The sequence below is a fragment of the Bactrocera dorsalis genome, chromosome 3 (assembly GCF_023373825.1).
Source record: "Bactrocera dorsalis isolate Fly_Bdor chromosome 3, ASM2337382v1, whole genome shotgun sequence".
Lineage (NCBI taxonomy): Eukaryota > Metazoa > Arthropoda > Insecta > Diptera > Tephritidae > Bactrocera > Bactrocera dorsalis.
The window spans coordinates 65,254,654-65,268,469 of record NC_064305.1 but is presented as its reverse complement, the minus strand read 5'-3'; the positions used below and the strand labels follow the sequence as shown (position 1 = coordinate 65,268,469).

General features: G+C 39.8%; 1 protein-coding gene across 2 annotated transcripts in view; it reads left to right on the top strand.

Moving 5' to 3' along the window:
* Nucleotides 1-13,816, top strand: part of LOC105222105 (uncharacterized) — a 170,758-nt gene that overhangs the window by 110,146 nt on the left and 46,796 nt on the right. Inside the window, exon 4 of one of the 2 annotated variants that reach the window (XM_049453958.1) lies at nucleotides 6,902-6,970. The exons of the other annotated variant lie outside the window; for it this stretch is intronic. Coding sequence (XP_049309915.1) covers nucleotides 6,902-6,970 — 69 coding nt within the window. The remainder of the gene's footprint in view (nucleotides 1-6,901; nucleotides 6,971-13,816) is intronic. 2 annotated transcript variants of the gene reach the window in all.

Below are 13,816 nucleotides of genomic sequence, written 5' to 3'. Positions count from 1 at the left end.
TAGCGAAGCGATGTCGCTTGAGAATGTCGAACGGTTTCAGTTCTTGCACAAATTGTATTCTGTACGCCTTAAATTTAAAATATCGACGTAAATAGGACCAAGCCGTTCCATACGTCAGTCCGAATTGCTACGAACAGTGTTGAATCGACTCTCCACGGTCTTTCTCTACTTGAATCTTCCGTTATATAAATAATTCAGAAATTATATTGAGTCCTCAAAGTCTAACAAAAAGCTGTCTCTAAGCATGTTGCCAACTAAAACACTAAACTCCTTCGCACCATGGCTGATTGAGCAATATATACTCTTATGCACACATACATGCATAAATATTGCAAAATATCTCAGCAGATAAGTGGAGTGTTAAAACGTCAAATGCCATTGATTAAATATTTGAACAAAAATGTGAAAATTAATAAATGGATTGCGAAATACGCAGCCAAAATACCACACTGCATTCACGCATACTTATTGGCTTTTCATATAGAATGCTCCGATTTGCAACTAAGCTCTTAGGTAACACACATCTATATATTATACAATGGTGTGTCTGTGCGTGTGTGCGTTGCCAGTGCAGTGCAATTACAGCAGAGCTCACCTGAAACGCGTCAACTGCTCGTATTTAGCAATCAAAAGCAAACAACTGACGCGCATACGCAACAACAACAACAACAGCATACTAGCAAACAACTGCAGTTGCAGGTAACGACTTAACAAGACCACTGACAATGAGCTGATTGTGGTAGACACGCAATATGCCTTTGTATACTTAATGCTTATTGATGCAGTAGCAACAGCAACAACAACAACAACAAAAACAACATCAACAACAATACATGCAACAGCAACAATGACGGCGGCGGAAATCGCATTGACGTTCGCAGCCACCACACTAAGCCTTAGTCAGCCAACTAGTTAGTTAGTATTTTTATATGCGCTTATCTGTCTGTGTGTGTGGCGCTGCATGGTTTCACCAACGCCAACGTCACTCCGTATTAGGCCAAGTCCAGACAATGGAATACGTTTGTGGCACTCTAAATGGCTCTTCGTCGTGCAGTGGGGTGTTTGCGCATGCGCATAAGCGCAGATTTGCTGCAATCGCTGCCGTAGTATTGTTGTTGTTCATATTAAGTACTGAAGCTGTGTTTTGCCAGACAATTGCTGCTTTCTACTCGCACTATGCAATTACAGTGAAGCATTAGTTGCAGCTGCCGCAAATTGTGGGGCTTAAGTGGTCGCATGCATGCGTGCCCATTGCTCATAATGGGTGCTGCATAAGAAGTTTTTTCAAAACTTCTCGCTATTCGGGTTGTGACGACGCTTTATCCCATTAAATTCTTAAAAAGTCAATGATATATCAAGAAGCAATGAGATATCGAACAAAACTTATTTCCAAGATCCACACATGTTTCAAAGTGCTCCAAGGTCCATCAAGGTCCGCCAAGTTTCACACAAGTTTGAAAGTCTGCCAAAGTTCAAACATGTATCAAAGTCCACCAAGGTCCAAACTTGTTTTCAAGATCCACCAATGTCCATACATATTTCAAAATCCATCAAGGTTCAAACAAGTTTCCAAAGTCCATCAAAAACCACATATTTTTCAAGGTTCGCTAAGGTTCACAAAAGTTTCAAAATCTACCAAAGTCCAAACATGTTTCAAAATCCACCACGATTCAATCTTGTTTTCAAGATCCACCAATTTTCATACATGTTTCAAAATATATCAAGTTTTAAACATGTTTCCAAGGTCCACATATGTTTCTAAGTCCGCTAAGGTTCACACATGTCTCAAAACCCATAAAGGTCCAAACATGTTCCGAATTGCACCAAGGTCCAAACTTGCTTCCAAGGTCCATCAACGTCTACGCATGTTTTAAAGTCCACCAAAGTCCAATCATATTTCCAAGGTCCATCAAAACTTCAAACATGTTTTAAAGTGCATCAAGGTTAAAATTTGTTTCCGAGGTCCATCCTGGTCCATGAAAATTCAAACTTGTTTTCAATGTCCATCTTTTCTACCCTAAAAATACCATAAGTGAGCACCAATCGCATTTGAAGGTGGTACTTGGTCCAAGAAGTCCTTAAAATTAATTCACCAGAGCAATACCAGAAATCCCAGAAGGTTTACGAATCTTTAAACTGAAGTACCCATTAAGTCCAATTATTCGACCTGTTACGGTATTCGCTCTGCAAATGTTTCACAAAAATTTCACATAATTTACTTAGAACCAACTTAAGACACGCGAGCTATCTACTTCGTTACCTTGTCTTTTCAGCTGGAGCGCTAAAACTATTACAGTTTTCAAAAGTTCTACTTGAAAAGTCTTCTCTTCTGACCCAGTCAATTTGAGTCTGCCACATAAGTGTCATTATAGTCCAAAACTATTGGAATCTTTAGAATTTCAATAACCCATGCATTGTCTACATGACGATCTGGACAGAAGCGTGGTAAAGAAAATCAAAACCCGATGGAACAAGCTACATGTATGCGAAACTGGCACTCGATAGAAGAGACCGTAGGAACATGATCGGTATACTAACTGGCCACCGTCTAGTGGCGACACACGCCGGCAGAATGGGCTGACAAATCGAGAAGACTGCAAGAAATGTCTACAGAAAGGCACCTGGGAAACAATGGGGCAACTCTTGTGCATTTGTCCCGCATTGGCAAAACTACGATGTAAGCATCTGGGGTTCCCACGGTACGACACAATGGCAGAAGTATCGGTAGTGAAGCTATAGAGTCTGTTGAATTTCGCATCAAGCGCAGACATCCTAAAGGATGACTACTCCTCATGGACTTAGCAACTGAATTCCATCTCTATCCTCATGGACCTAGTGACTGAACTCCATTTGGTATCGCAAAGGACCAAAACTTGTCTATGAATGACTCATTGGCCTATCAGAGTAACCTAACCTACACTTTCAATAGAAAATTATGTTAATATTTTTTTGCCGGAAACTATAATATACACCACCCTGTATATCAGAGAACCTTTGTAAATGCTTTGAATATTTGCTTGCAGACTTTACTGCCTGGCTTTGTTGACTCTTTGATCCCTGTAATTTCACTAATAGCTCGCTGGCGCGCATTTATCAGACCCACTAACAAGTAGTTGTTCTCGTGCCGGCCTGTAATAGTAGGGACAGTGGTAGCCTCTACACTTTCTCATAAAATCAAAGAAATAACTACGACACTAAAATTCGCACAAAAATCGCGACAATGAAAAGTATCCTAAGCTACCGGCCGCACCGAATGCGTGGTCACGTTCGCGGTACGACCACTGAACAGGCGCAGGTCTTCGCTGCCAGTGACTGCTGCGATATTCTTTTTGTTTTGATTGCCAGATATGCACTTTTTCTCCTTGCGCTGCCCACTAGCACTTTTATTCTTACACACTCGTATACATACTCGATAACATATGCCAGTTGAACTTGAGTGGACTCGACCGTCGACCGTCGGCCGGTAGCGCAACTTTATCGCCTCACTATGACGCACTTTACGCTTTGATTGCACGCAAGTTCATTGCCCTGCAGACGCATAACACACGGACGCAGTGCAGCGGTGCGTGGCGCACATGCGGTTTGGTGGTTGTTCTTATGCGTGTGAACGCTGACCGGCCGACCACTTGTGCGCATGTGCAGTACGTTTTGTGGCCGATAATGCTGAATTTTATATATTGAATGCATGCGAACTTATAAATATTTATGACGTGCACGCGAATACATCTTAATACTTCCTTTAACCATTTATAGCTGCATAACAGAGCCGTACTTGACTAGCGGCTGCTCAGAAATCTGAATGGAAATTATATTATATATTATTTCTCAGATAGTAAAAAGAGAATTAAATCTAGTATAAAACAAGCAGAAATGTTGTGTTGCATCGAAGCTATAATGCCTTTCACCGGTGCATTTTGTATGGCATAAAAGATTATAAAAACTTAGGTCATTTGGCTCCTAGGTGAAAACCAGATCCCTGTCTTATGAAAACCTGATTTTTTTCCAAACCATCTGACCAATATCTGTGTTAAAATGAAGGATCCTTAAAACCTCCAACTACCTCAGCCGACTGAAAGCGGTACATTAGGAAAAATAATGTTCCAGCGACTCGTCATTTTTCGCGCATGCTCGGAATTCTACCGAATCCACTTTTCCAATATTCTGAAGATGAAGTCTATTATACATATTACTAAGTTATTTTTGGCCTAAAAGTAGCAGCTTTTTGGTCTGTCCGCTATTAACACTAACTCAAAGCAACTTGAAGGAACTGAGTGGTCTGGGGCAGCTTAGGAGAATTATGTTCGTAGCAGCCCCCGAGTGGGCCTACTCGTCTGCCTTTTTGTTCCCGATATTCCTATATGTATGACTTGGTACTTATGTATATAATACTAACCCAGTTACCAAGTTATAACAAACGGCCTTAATTGATGCTTGGCTGCCCAGAAATATAATTGCATAGATAAAGTCTTGTATAAGATTTGTTAAAGTTTACTCCTGTAGTTTCTAATAGTTATTTTTAAAATGGTCTAGATAGTAGATTAATATTTCTTCGCAGTAGTCAGTATTGTACTCGTCGGTACAAGCAAACATGGTTTTTTTCTTGTTCTTGTTATGATGGGCTTTGTTAGTTACTAACCCTATTTGGATTAATAACAAAAAACCGGCGGCGAAGAACTGATAAGGAGCATGTATCAGCTTCTTTGTAGAATATGATCGGACGAAAAAATGCCTGACGATTGGAATTTAAGTGTTTTCTGCCCAAATCACAAAAAAGGGAGACCCCATAATCTGCGCCAACTACCGTAGGATAAGCTACCTCAATATCGCATATAATGTTCTATCGAGCGTGTTTTGTGAAAGATTAAAGTCATCTAACTGATTGGGCTTTATCAGTGTGGCTTCAGACCTGGAAACTCAACAACTGACCAGATATTCACCTTGCATCAAATCTTGGAAAAGACCTACTATGAAAAGAGAATCGACACACAACCTCTTCGTCGATTTCAAAGCTGCTTTTGACAGCACGAAAGTAATAATATATTTATAATATAACGGGTGATTTTTTGAGGTTAGGATTTTCATGCATTAGTATTTGACAGATCACGTTTCAGACATGGTGTCAAAGAGAAAGATGCTCAGTATGCTTGAATATTACTAACGAGCAACGCTTGCAAAATCAGTGTTCGTTCGAAATGTGTTTATCGACAAATTTTGTTCAGCGATGAGGCTCATTTCTGGTTGAATGGCTACGTAAATAAGCAAAATTGCCGCATTTGGGTGAAGAGCAACCAGAAGCCGTTCAAGAACTGCCCATGCATCCCGAAAAATGCACTGTTTGGTGTGGTTTGTACGCTGGTGGAATCATTGGACCGTATTTTTTCAAAGATGCTGTTGGACGCAACGTTACGGTGAATGGCGATCGCTATCGTTCGATGCTAACAAACTTTTTGTTGCCAAAAATGGAAGAACTGAACTTGGTTGACATGTGGTTTCAACAAGATGACGCTACATGCCACACAGCTCGCGATTCTATGGCCATTTTGAGGGAAAACTTCGGACAACAATTCATCTCAAGAAATGGACCCGTAAGTTGGCCACCAAGATCATGCGATTTAACGCCTTTAGACTATTTTTGTGGGGCTACGTCAAGTCTAAAGTCTACAGAAATAAGCCAGCAACTATTCCAGCTTTGGAAGACAACATTTCCGAAGAAATTCGGGCTATTCCGGCCGAAATGCTCGAAAAAGTTGCCCAAAATTGGACTTTCCGAATGGACCACCTAAGACGCAGCCGCGGTCAACATTTTAAATGAAATTATCTTCAAAAAGTAAATGTCATGAACCAATCTAACGTTTCAAATAAAGAACCGATGAGATTTTGCAAATTTTATGTGTTTTTTTTTTAAAAAAAGTTATCAAGCTCTTAAAAAATCACCCTTTATAAGTATCTAAGTTTGTCGTAGGACATCAAACACAAAAATTTTAAGTTTGTTTATTTGAAGAGAGACATTTTATTTGTCTCTATGAACGATAGATCAGCTATTGGGTCGCACAACATTTAACTTCAGTTTGTTCTGTAACCCCTAGACACTAGGGGTCTCATGAAAATGTGCTTATATTATTCAAGATTTGTATTTTATATTCATAGTTCTTTAATCGTAATCTATAATTTTAAAAAATTTGAATATTAATCGAGAGTCAAGGGAGAAATTATTGACTATTGTATTTTGAAGGCCATGCTATATTCGTAGAACTGTATTTTGATCTTGTCCCTAAATGCTCTGATAAAATCAAAATTGAGTACGAAAATTTTTCTTATAACGAAAACTAAAGTTGGGCCTCTAAAAATTTCTGTAGAACCAGTAGTAGTATTATTAGAACCTTCCTTACATAAATAAAAAGTACCATAAGTATAGAAAATCCCTATAAAAATTGTTGGACCAGTATTTTGTAGTCGCTTCCTCATGGTCTCAGAAAAACAACCATTTCACGCTTCCTCATCTGTCGTTTTTGTATGTACATAACCTCACCACGGTCATGGTCCATAGAGGCATTGGCACTCAACCGTTTACACAACATTCCGCATACTCATAGACAAATACATACATACATACATATATATATATACACACATAGATGTACTTACATTAGTTATAATTTTCATTTTGTGTATAATTCGGTGTCACTCACAACAACAACAATAGCAACACAGATTGGTGCAAACATAAACATATTCGGTCAAGTTCACAGTAAAAACAAAAATAAATTTTAATAAAATTACATAACCTAAAAATGTAAACATTAATATTTAATTTGTGTAACGAAATTTCATTTAAACTCATCGTTTATTGTTTTGCTATCTCTGGCACTCTCTTTCTCTCTCTTTTCTGCTCTCTTCGCAGGAGGTACTGGAAAATCGGATTGTCGAACTAGAAGAAGCGCTTTCCCACTTGCAGGAAAGATTTAATAATGTGAGTACCGTAGCATTTGTTCGTTATAGTGCTAAAACAAAGTACATAATGAAAAAAATAATAAAAACAAAAAGATAATAATAATAATAACAAAACAAAATAACAGTTAATGAAAGCAAGTACACACAATATAAGTAGAAAAGGCTAAACGGTCAACTGGCGAGCGAATTTCGCATTAGAATCCATAGAATTGCTAACGAAGCGCGCTTATAGGCGCCGTCGACGTCAAAGTGTCAATGCGCCTGACAGCGAAGGCGATGAACGACGAACAATTGCCGATAACGGACAGATAACAACTTCGACCATACATACTTACGTAAATAACTGTCGACGGAATCTCAAGTCTGCATAGAACTCGTTTATAACGTGCCGAAGTTCGAATTGAATTAAAGTGAGAATAAAAACACACACACACAGAGACACACTTTCCTTGCAGATTCATTACATTTATGTTGTTTGTATACCCAGTAGTAAAATTAATTAGTGCGGGAGAAAATGCTTTAAAATGAGCCAATAAAAATAATGGTTCCTCTGTCTGTATATATGCGAACTCCGCGACTAGCAGATTTTAAGATATCGCTCTGAAATTTTGCAATTAGAGAAAAGAACTCACCCAGAAGCTGCTTATTTGTCGGTACCGGCGATATCGGACCACTACAACATATAACCACCATACAAACTTAACGATCGGAATCGGATCGGCTTATGTGGAAAGCTTTTCCATTTGTCGAGATATCTTGACAAAATGTGGCATGGTTTGTAACTGTGTAACCTCCGAATGCCTTGTTCAATGGGAGTCACTGCAGCATATAGCTGTCATTCAAACTGACAAATCAAAGTTCTTGGAAGGAATCTTTGTATTTGTGAAAGGTATTATAGCTTAACGCCTTTTTTGTTTTCTTATTTTGTGTTTACACAAATAAGTTCCTGTCTTTTGTGGTCCGGATTATCCGGATTTAGTTACAGAGATTAGTTTACAAGTTTCAATTGTAGGCACATCCCACGATTCAAAATTTTTTACTAAAAGGTTACAGAAAGTTCTTAATAAATTCAAATAATCTAGATTTCCAAACGAAGATGTGTCTGAACATTCGAAAATCCTCGCACGCTTTGACTTCATACTGGATCATGGAGTCGCCAAACCAAACTCTCGCGATATTTTCTCTGCCCACACACCTTCAAGAGAATTGTGATTGGATAGGAGCCGGTGGTACTGAAGAGTATTGAGCTTCTTTGCGGATGCGGATCAGAGCTATGTATTTGCTGAAACTCTCTTATCAACTTCACTTTTAGACTTCCTGACTGCTGTATTCTTATCAAGCGAGGTTGCTGCCATTAAGATAGCGATAGACTTACTGCTCTTGAGTATAGCCTCCTTCAGAGAAGTGAGTGACCCCTCTGATAGAAGGGCGGCGATACTAGCGTTGAGCGTACTAACCGGGTATTCAAAGCTGTTTAATGAATGTCTAACCTCATTATCAATGGCATGGAATCACTTTGTGATGGCACCAGTACGAGTGCAAAGCCACAGCGGAATCGCAGGTAACTGCAGAGTTGGCGAGCTGACTGGGAAAGGCACTCCATCCCTGCCGACAGTAGAATGAGAACGGGTCGGTGCTCCAGTCTCCTTGTTTGATCTACTGGCTAGGTTTCACGGGAGCTTATACTATCATCGGTTATTGTGCTGTCTATCGCAAAGAAATACTTTACTGACAAATGGCTGCTAACCAGGCATTAAGAAAACGGTCCTTAAGGTACTAAGTCTGCCGGTTAATTAATTCATAAGTAAATATAGTTAAAGTCTCTACAGATTTTCTGTCATCTCATCTCATAACATTCTAATTGTAATTATCGTTAAACTTCCGTTAACGATTAGAATTTTATTTTTGCCCAAACGCTAGATATATCACTTGTCCTCTGGAACTTGGACTTATGTATGTTGAAGAATTTACAGAATTTTCAATTCTGGTTGCTAGAGTACTTCTTATTGTATAACTTTTTTTTTATCAATTGTGGTTATTTGTCTCATAAATGGCACAAAAAACACAATTCTTGAGACGATGGAAGCTTACAATCACTTCTTTCATTCGTTTGCTAGAACATAATACGATTCAAACCCCTTGAGGAGCTCAGCTTCTTTATACCTTGTAGCAAAATATATATTTTTTTATCGATTTTTAAATTCATTTGATAAATATTAATGCTTTGGCTAATTCTAGACGTCATGAAAGTAGTTTAGGAACTAATCCGGCAGCTAACTCTCGCCTTTAGAAGGGAATACATGCTCGCAGGCATATAAATACATATGTATATACTTATTTGCTTGCCATAGATAAAGTACTTATGAGCCAACCATGCATTCACATTATAGCCAATAATGGTCAACAGACATTCAGTCAGTCAGTCAGTCAGTGTGGCGGTCGGTTGTGTCCCCACCGAATGCATTAGAAGTAATATAAGGAAGTAACTGTTATGTGGCAGTGAGCGCGCAAAGCTGATGTGGCAACTTAATTTCCTGAAACGGACATTACTCTCCAACAACATTCCAGCACACATGCCAAAGCACCAACGGACTTACATACATACATATGTTTATACAAGTATATACATAAGTATAGTCTAAAGCACATCTGCCAAACAAGTGAATGCTTGATTCTTCAGCTCTAGATATTTGCGACAATTCAGTTGTCCATCGCTGCACGCCATTGAAAGAAGGTAGCAAATAAACCACTGTTTGCGGCACCCAACGGCATGTGCGGCGTCCAGTTATTTTGTAAATTACGAGGCAATATTCCAACACCCATCCGAGTTACTGGCATAAGCCCCCTCCTGCCTCATAGTGTTTAGCCCCAACTGATTCGGTTAATGTTTGGGTTGAAGCAGGAAATGTATCCAATATGCTTGGAAAAACATTGCTGATACCCAATTGTATACATACATACGCATGTACGAGTGTGGATCGATAAGTACTTAGCCTAACCGCTCGATGACGGCTCTATCTTACTTTTGTTTTGACCTTAAGTTCGCGAATATTATAATTTTTTGGTTACGATAAAGCAGGGTTTCCACGTTTGGATTCTCCGAAAACGCCTAAAACAGAGGAAAGCCCACGATCTTGTACTGGTAGACCGCGGAGTTATTCAGCTTTAGATATCTGAAAAAACCCGCCGTTCATCGGTTTCAATTCCTGAATAATTGGCAAGGAAAAGCTGTCGATTGGAATCATGAGACTACTTTACATTTAAGCAGAATCCAAAAATAGCTAAGCGGCAAGATGGAGTCATGTGTAGAAGATCACGCAAGTGAGGAAAGTTTTCTGAGCGCCATTCACTTGGGAGTGCCCGAAATGATTCTCACGACTTCTGGTCTTAGACCAAGTATCCCTTGGGCAGTCAAAGAACATTAATTTGAAGTAGAACTAAAGTGAGAAAGCAAACCATCCGTCACTAGGGTTGTGCGCTGGGTTTGAGACCCGCCACGTAAAAAACCACTGCCATTGAAAAGGAAACAACAGTCATAGGTATACTACCTGAAAATTGGAAAAGAAAAGCTGTCGAGTGTAATAGTAAGACTAATTTACCTCAGTATTTAAAGGTATTTAAGCAGAATCCTCATTTTAAGACTATCGAGAGAACGTCGATTCATAGGTACACACCAAAGACCAAGAAACAGTGAACTTGTGCGGGCGAACATATTCCGAAAAAGGCGAATACTGTTCTATCAACCCTAGAGCTGTTGGCCACCGTTCTCTGAGGTTCATAAGGTTTGATCTATAACGTTTACCTTGATAGGGCAGATGCGACACCAACTTGCAAGAAAGTGCATTTTTTTGAAGGAATAAAGCTCATCCACTGTGATAACGTATCGGTTCAACGTGGTTCAACTCAGCTACAAACTGCTGCCCTATCCACCGAATCTTCAAAATTGCTGACGTACGACATCTTTTAGTATCCAAGCTTGAAAATGTTACTCGCCGGACAAAGGTTTTAGTTTAGTGAACAAATAATCGCCGTCACAGGCCTTGCAGTCTTCTGGCCAACATATTTTTCAGACGAGACGTTATGCAAGTTGAAACTTCGCCGGATCAAGCATAACGGGCCTCAAGAAGAATCCGTTTCCACGACATTTGGGTCTACGTAACCGGAACGTAGCCGGATTTTTATCCGACCAGGTCCATTATAAACTCTACAGAACTGTGTCCTTACAGCAACAATAACTTCAAGAAAAACTATGCTCGAATTACATTACCACTTTTCTAAAGTGTCCTTGTCTCTTTTGTAGTATAAGTACTTATCGGTTCGCCCTCGCGTGAACAAACAGTGGACCAACCCCCTTTTTCTTTCGCCTGCACACATGGCGGTTTCCCCACATAAATATTATTGAATGCTCGCCTCTTTAGTTGGTTGCATCGTCGGTTAGCATGACATACTATCCACACACATACATGTACGCACATAGATTCCGCAGTCGGGTTCGCCTGCTATGCGTGCTCCATCAAGGTTTTGGGTATTTGGTTACTAAACCAAGCAATTCTTGTGTGCCTTCTTCTCGCTTTGCGATTTGTTTGTTCAGTGTTTGCTTTTGTTGTCACTTGGAGTATTTACTATTTGTTTTAATACGCCCTATTAAGGGAGTTATACACACATACATGCATACCATACATACATATGTTTGAATTTACTATTATTGCCTGCCTGTGTTGCCAGTCCACCATTCCATGCCATTTGTCAATTGTTTATACGCATGTTTTGTTGCGAATTAACGTCTCAAATGCGGAATTAAGTGTCTGACCACTGTCTGTCCGAATGGCACATTATGAAAAGCCATCACTAACGCTCCTCGTGGTATTATGTACGGTTATCTAATGTAATGCAGCAAGTAATCGCGCAGTGAAGACTTCCAGGAGCAGGCAATTCCGGGTTTTACGATTGGCTTGAATGCCGTTAAATATGTACTCCAGAGCGTAATATAAAACCGATGAGCGTATAGTATGTGTATAAAATCACAAATACATAAATAAATACTCACACCCATCTCTAACTGGACTCACATATGCGCAGAGCTTAAACTGACATTTCATTTGATGTTTAGGAAAGGTTACTTAAGACAAAGTTTTAATGACGTCACAAAGATAAACAGACACTCGGCCATAATCACAGGATTCTTGTGTTTATTGAAATACTTTACTCGACCCTCAGCTGTCTTCATCATTAATAGATAAGGAAATCAAATTTCCGAAATCACCTCCTTTTTTATTAACATCTTAATGGTCTCAGCAACTTTGGCCTAATTTGATACTTAGCCATCATTTCTTTCACTTTCATCGTATTGACGGGTTTTCTTCAATAGGGGCGCACAAAAGCAGACCAATAGGGACAACATACGACGCCATATTTTTTCCGCTCTTTTGACATTTCTCTTCAGTAATGTTTGTCATTTCATCACGAAAAGATATACGAAAAAAATTTGAATCCAAAGGCACAGTACAAAATGTTCCATTGCCAGTGAGTCAAAGTGTCCAGAATATTGCTGACGCTCATTTCAGGAAGACCCAAATCAGTTTCTCACTCGCCGTTCTCAAGCGTTATACATCTCTGTGACGTCGTTGTGGCGAATTTTACGAAAATATCTTGGCCCACACCCTTACGAGATCAAATTGAACTGATGAACTGATGCCGTTTAACCACCAGAATCGTCGTATGTTTGCTGAGCAGCAATGTGAAAATGATCCTGGTTTTCATCGAAAAATCATCTTCAGCTATGAGGCTCACTGCTGGCTGAACGGTTTCGTCAATAAGCGAAATATGCGTCATTGGTCAGGTAGCAATACCCACGTACTCTGTGAGTCACCATTGCATTCCGAAAAAATTCGGTTTGGTGCGGTTTATAGGACGGCGGCGTCATTGGGTCGAACTTCTTGCGTGATGATCAAGACCGGCACGTTGCTGTGAATAAAAATCGCTACCGCTCAATGATAACCGAATATTTTTGGCTCGAGTTGGATGATATGGACTTATACAATATGTGATTCCAACAGGACGGCGTCACAAGCCACACAGCGAATGGCGCAATCGATTTATTGATAACCAACTTTGGTGAACGAGTTATCTCACGAAATGGTTTAGTCAATTGCCCGCCTCGGTCCTGTGGGGCTACGACTAAAAATAGAAAATATAAAATAGGTAACATAACATGCACGGAAATGTATTCCACATTTACTAAGTTGTAATGACTACTTCAAAGCAATAACAAGGCACTTGAAACGAACTCACATGACTCCTTTTGTAGAGTTCTGAAAACAGTCTTTACAGTTTTTTTCAGGCTAATTTCGTGCTAAGTGTCTGAAGTGTAGTGGACACGACTTTCTTACGCGACTATTCTTACAAAAAATACTTTGAGAACCGTTCCACTCAACACTAGAGCGACAACAGCTCACAGTGATGCCGATCGTTCGTTAACACACCTTATCAGCTTGTGGAGGTCATATCCTCTCCAGTAATTTTGCCGCCTCAGCGGTCTGTAATATTTATTCCTAAACGACGATCGGATTTCAGCTTTTTCGCTGTCGTTACATGTTTTTTCCGGAACACTTAGCAATTTTCGGGTCATCCGGACCCCCCATGAATCTAACTGAGGTTCCTTTGCTGGAGCTGGTTATTCCGTCTCGACCCCAAATCCCGCCTTTTCCCAGGTACTGATCGACCGCCTGACTCTTCGTCTCTTTTCGAAGAGATCAATTCCAACCTGCTACCTCTCACGTCTCTTTTTTGGTACTATTTGGGTCGCTATCCACTTCCTAAGTTTTTTCAGAGATGAGGCCAAGACGTGGCTTGAAGTTCATCCTTA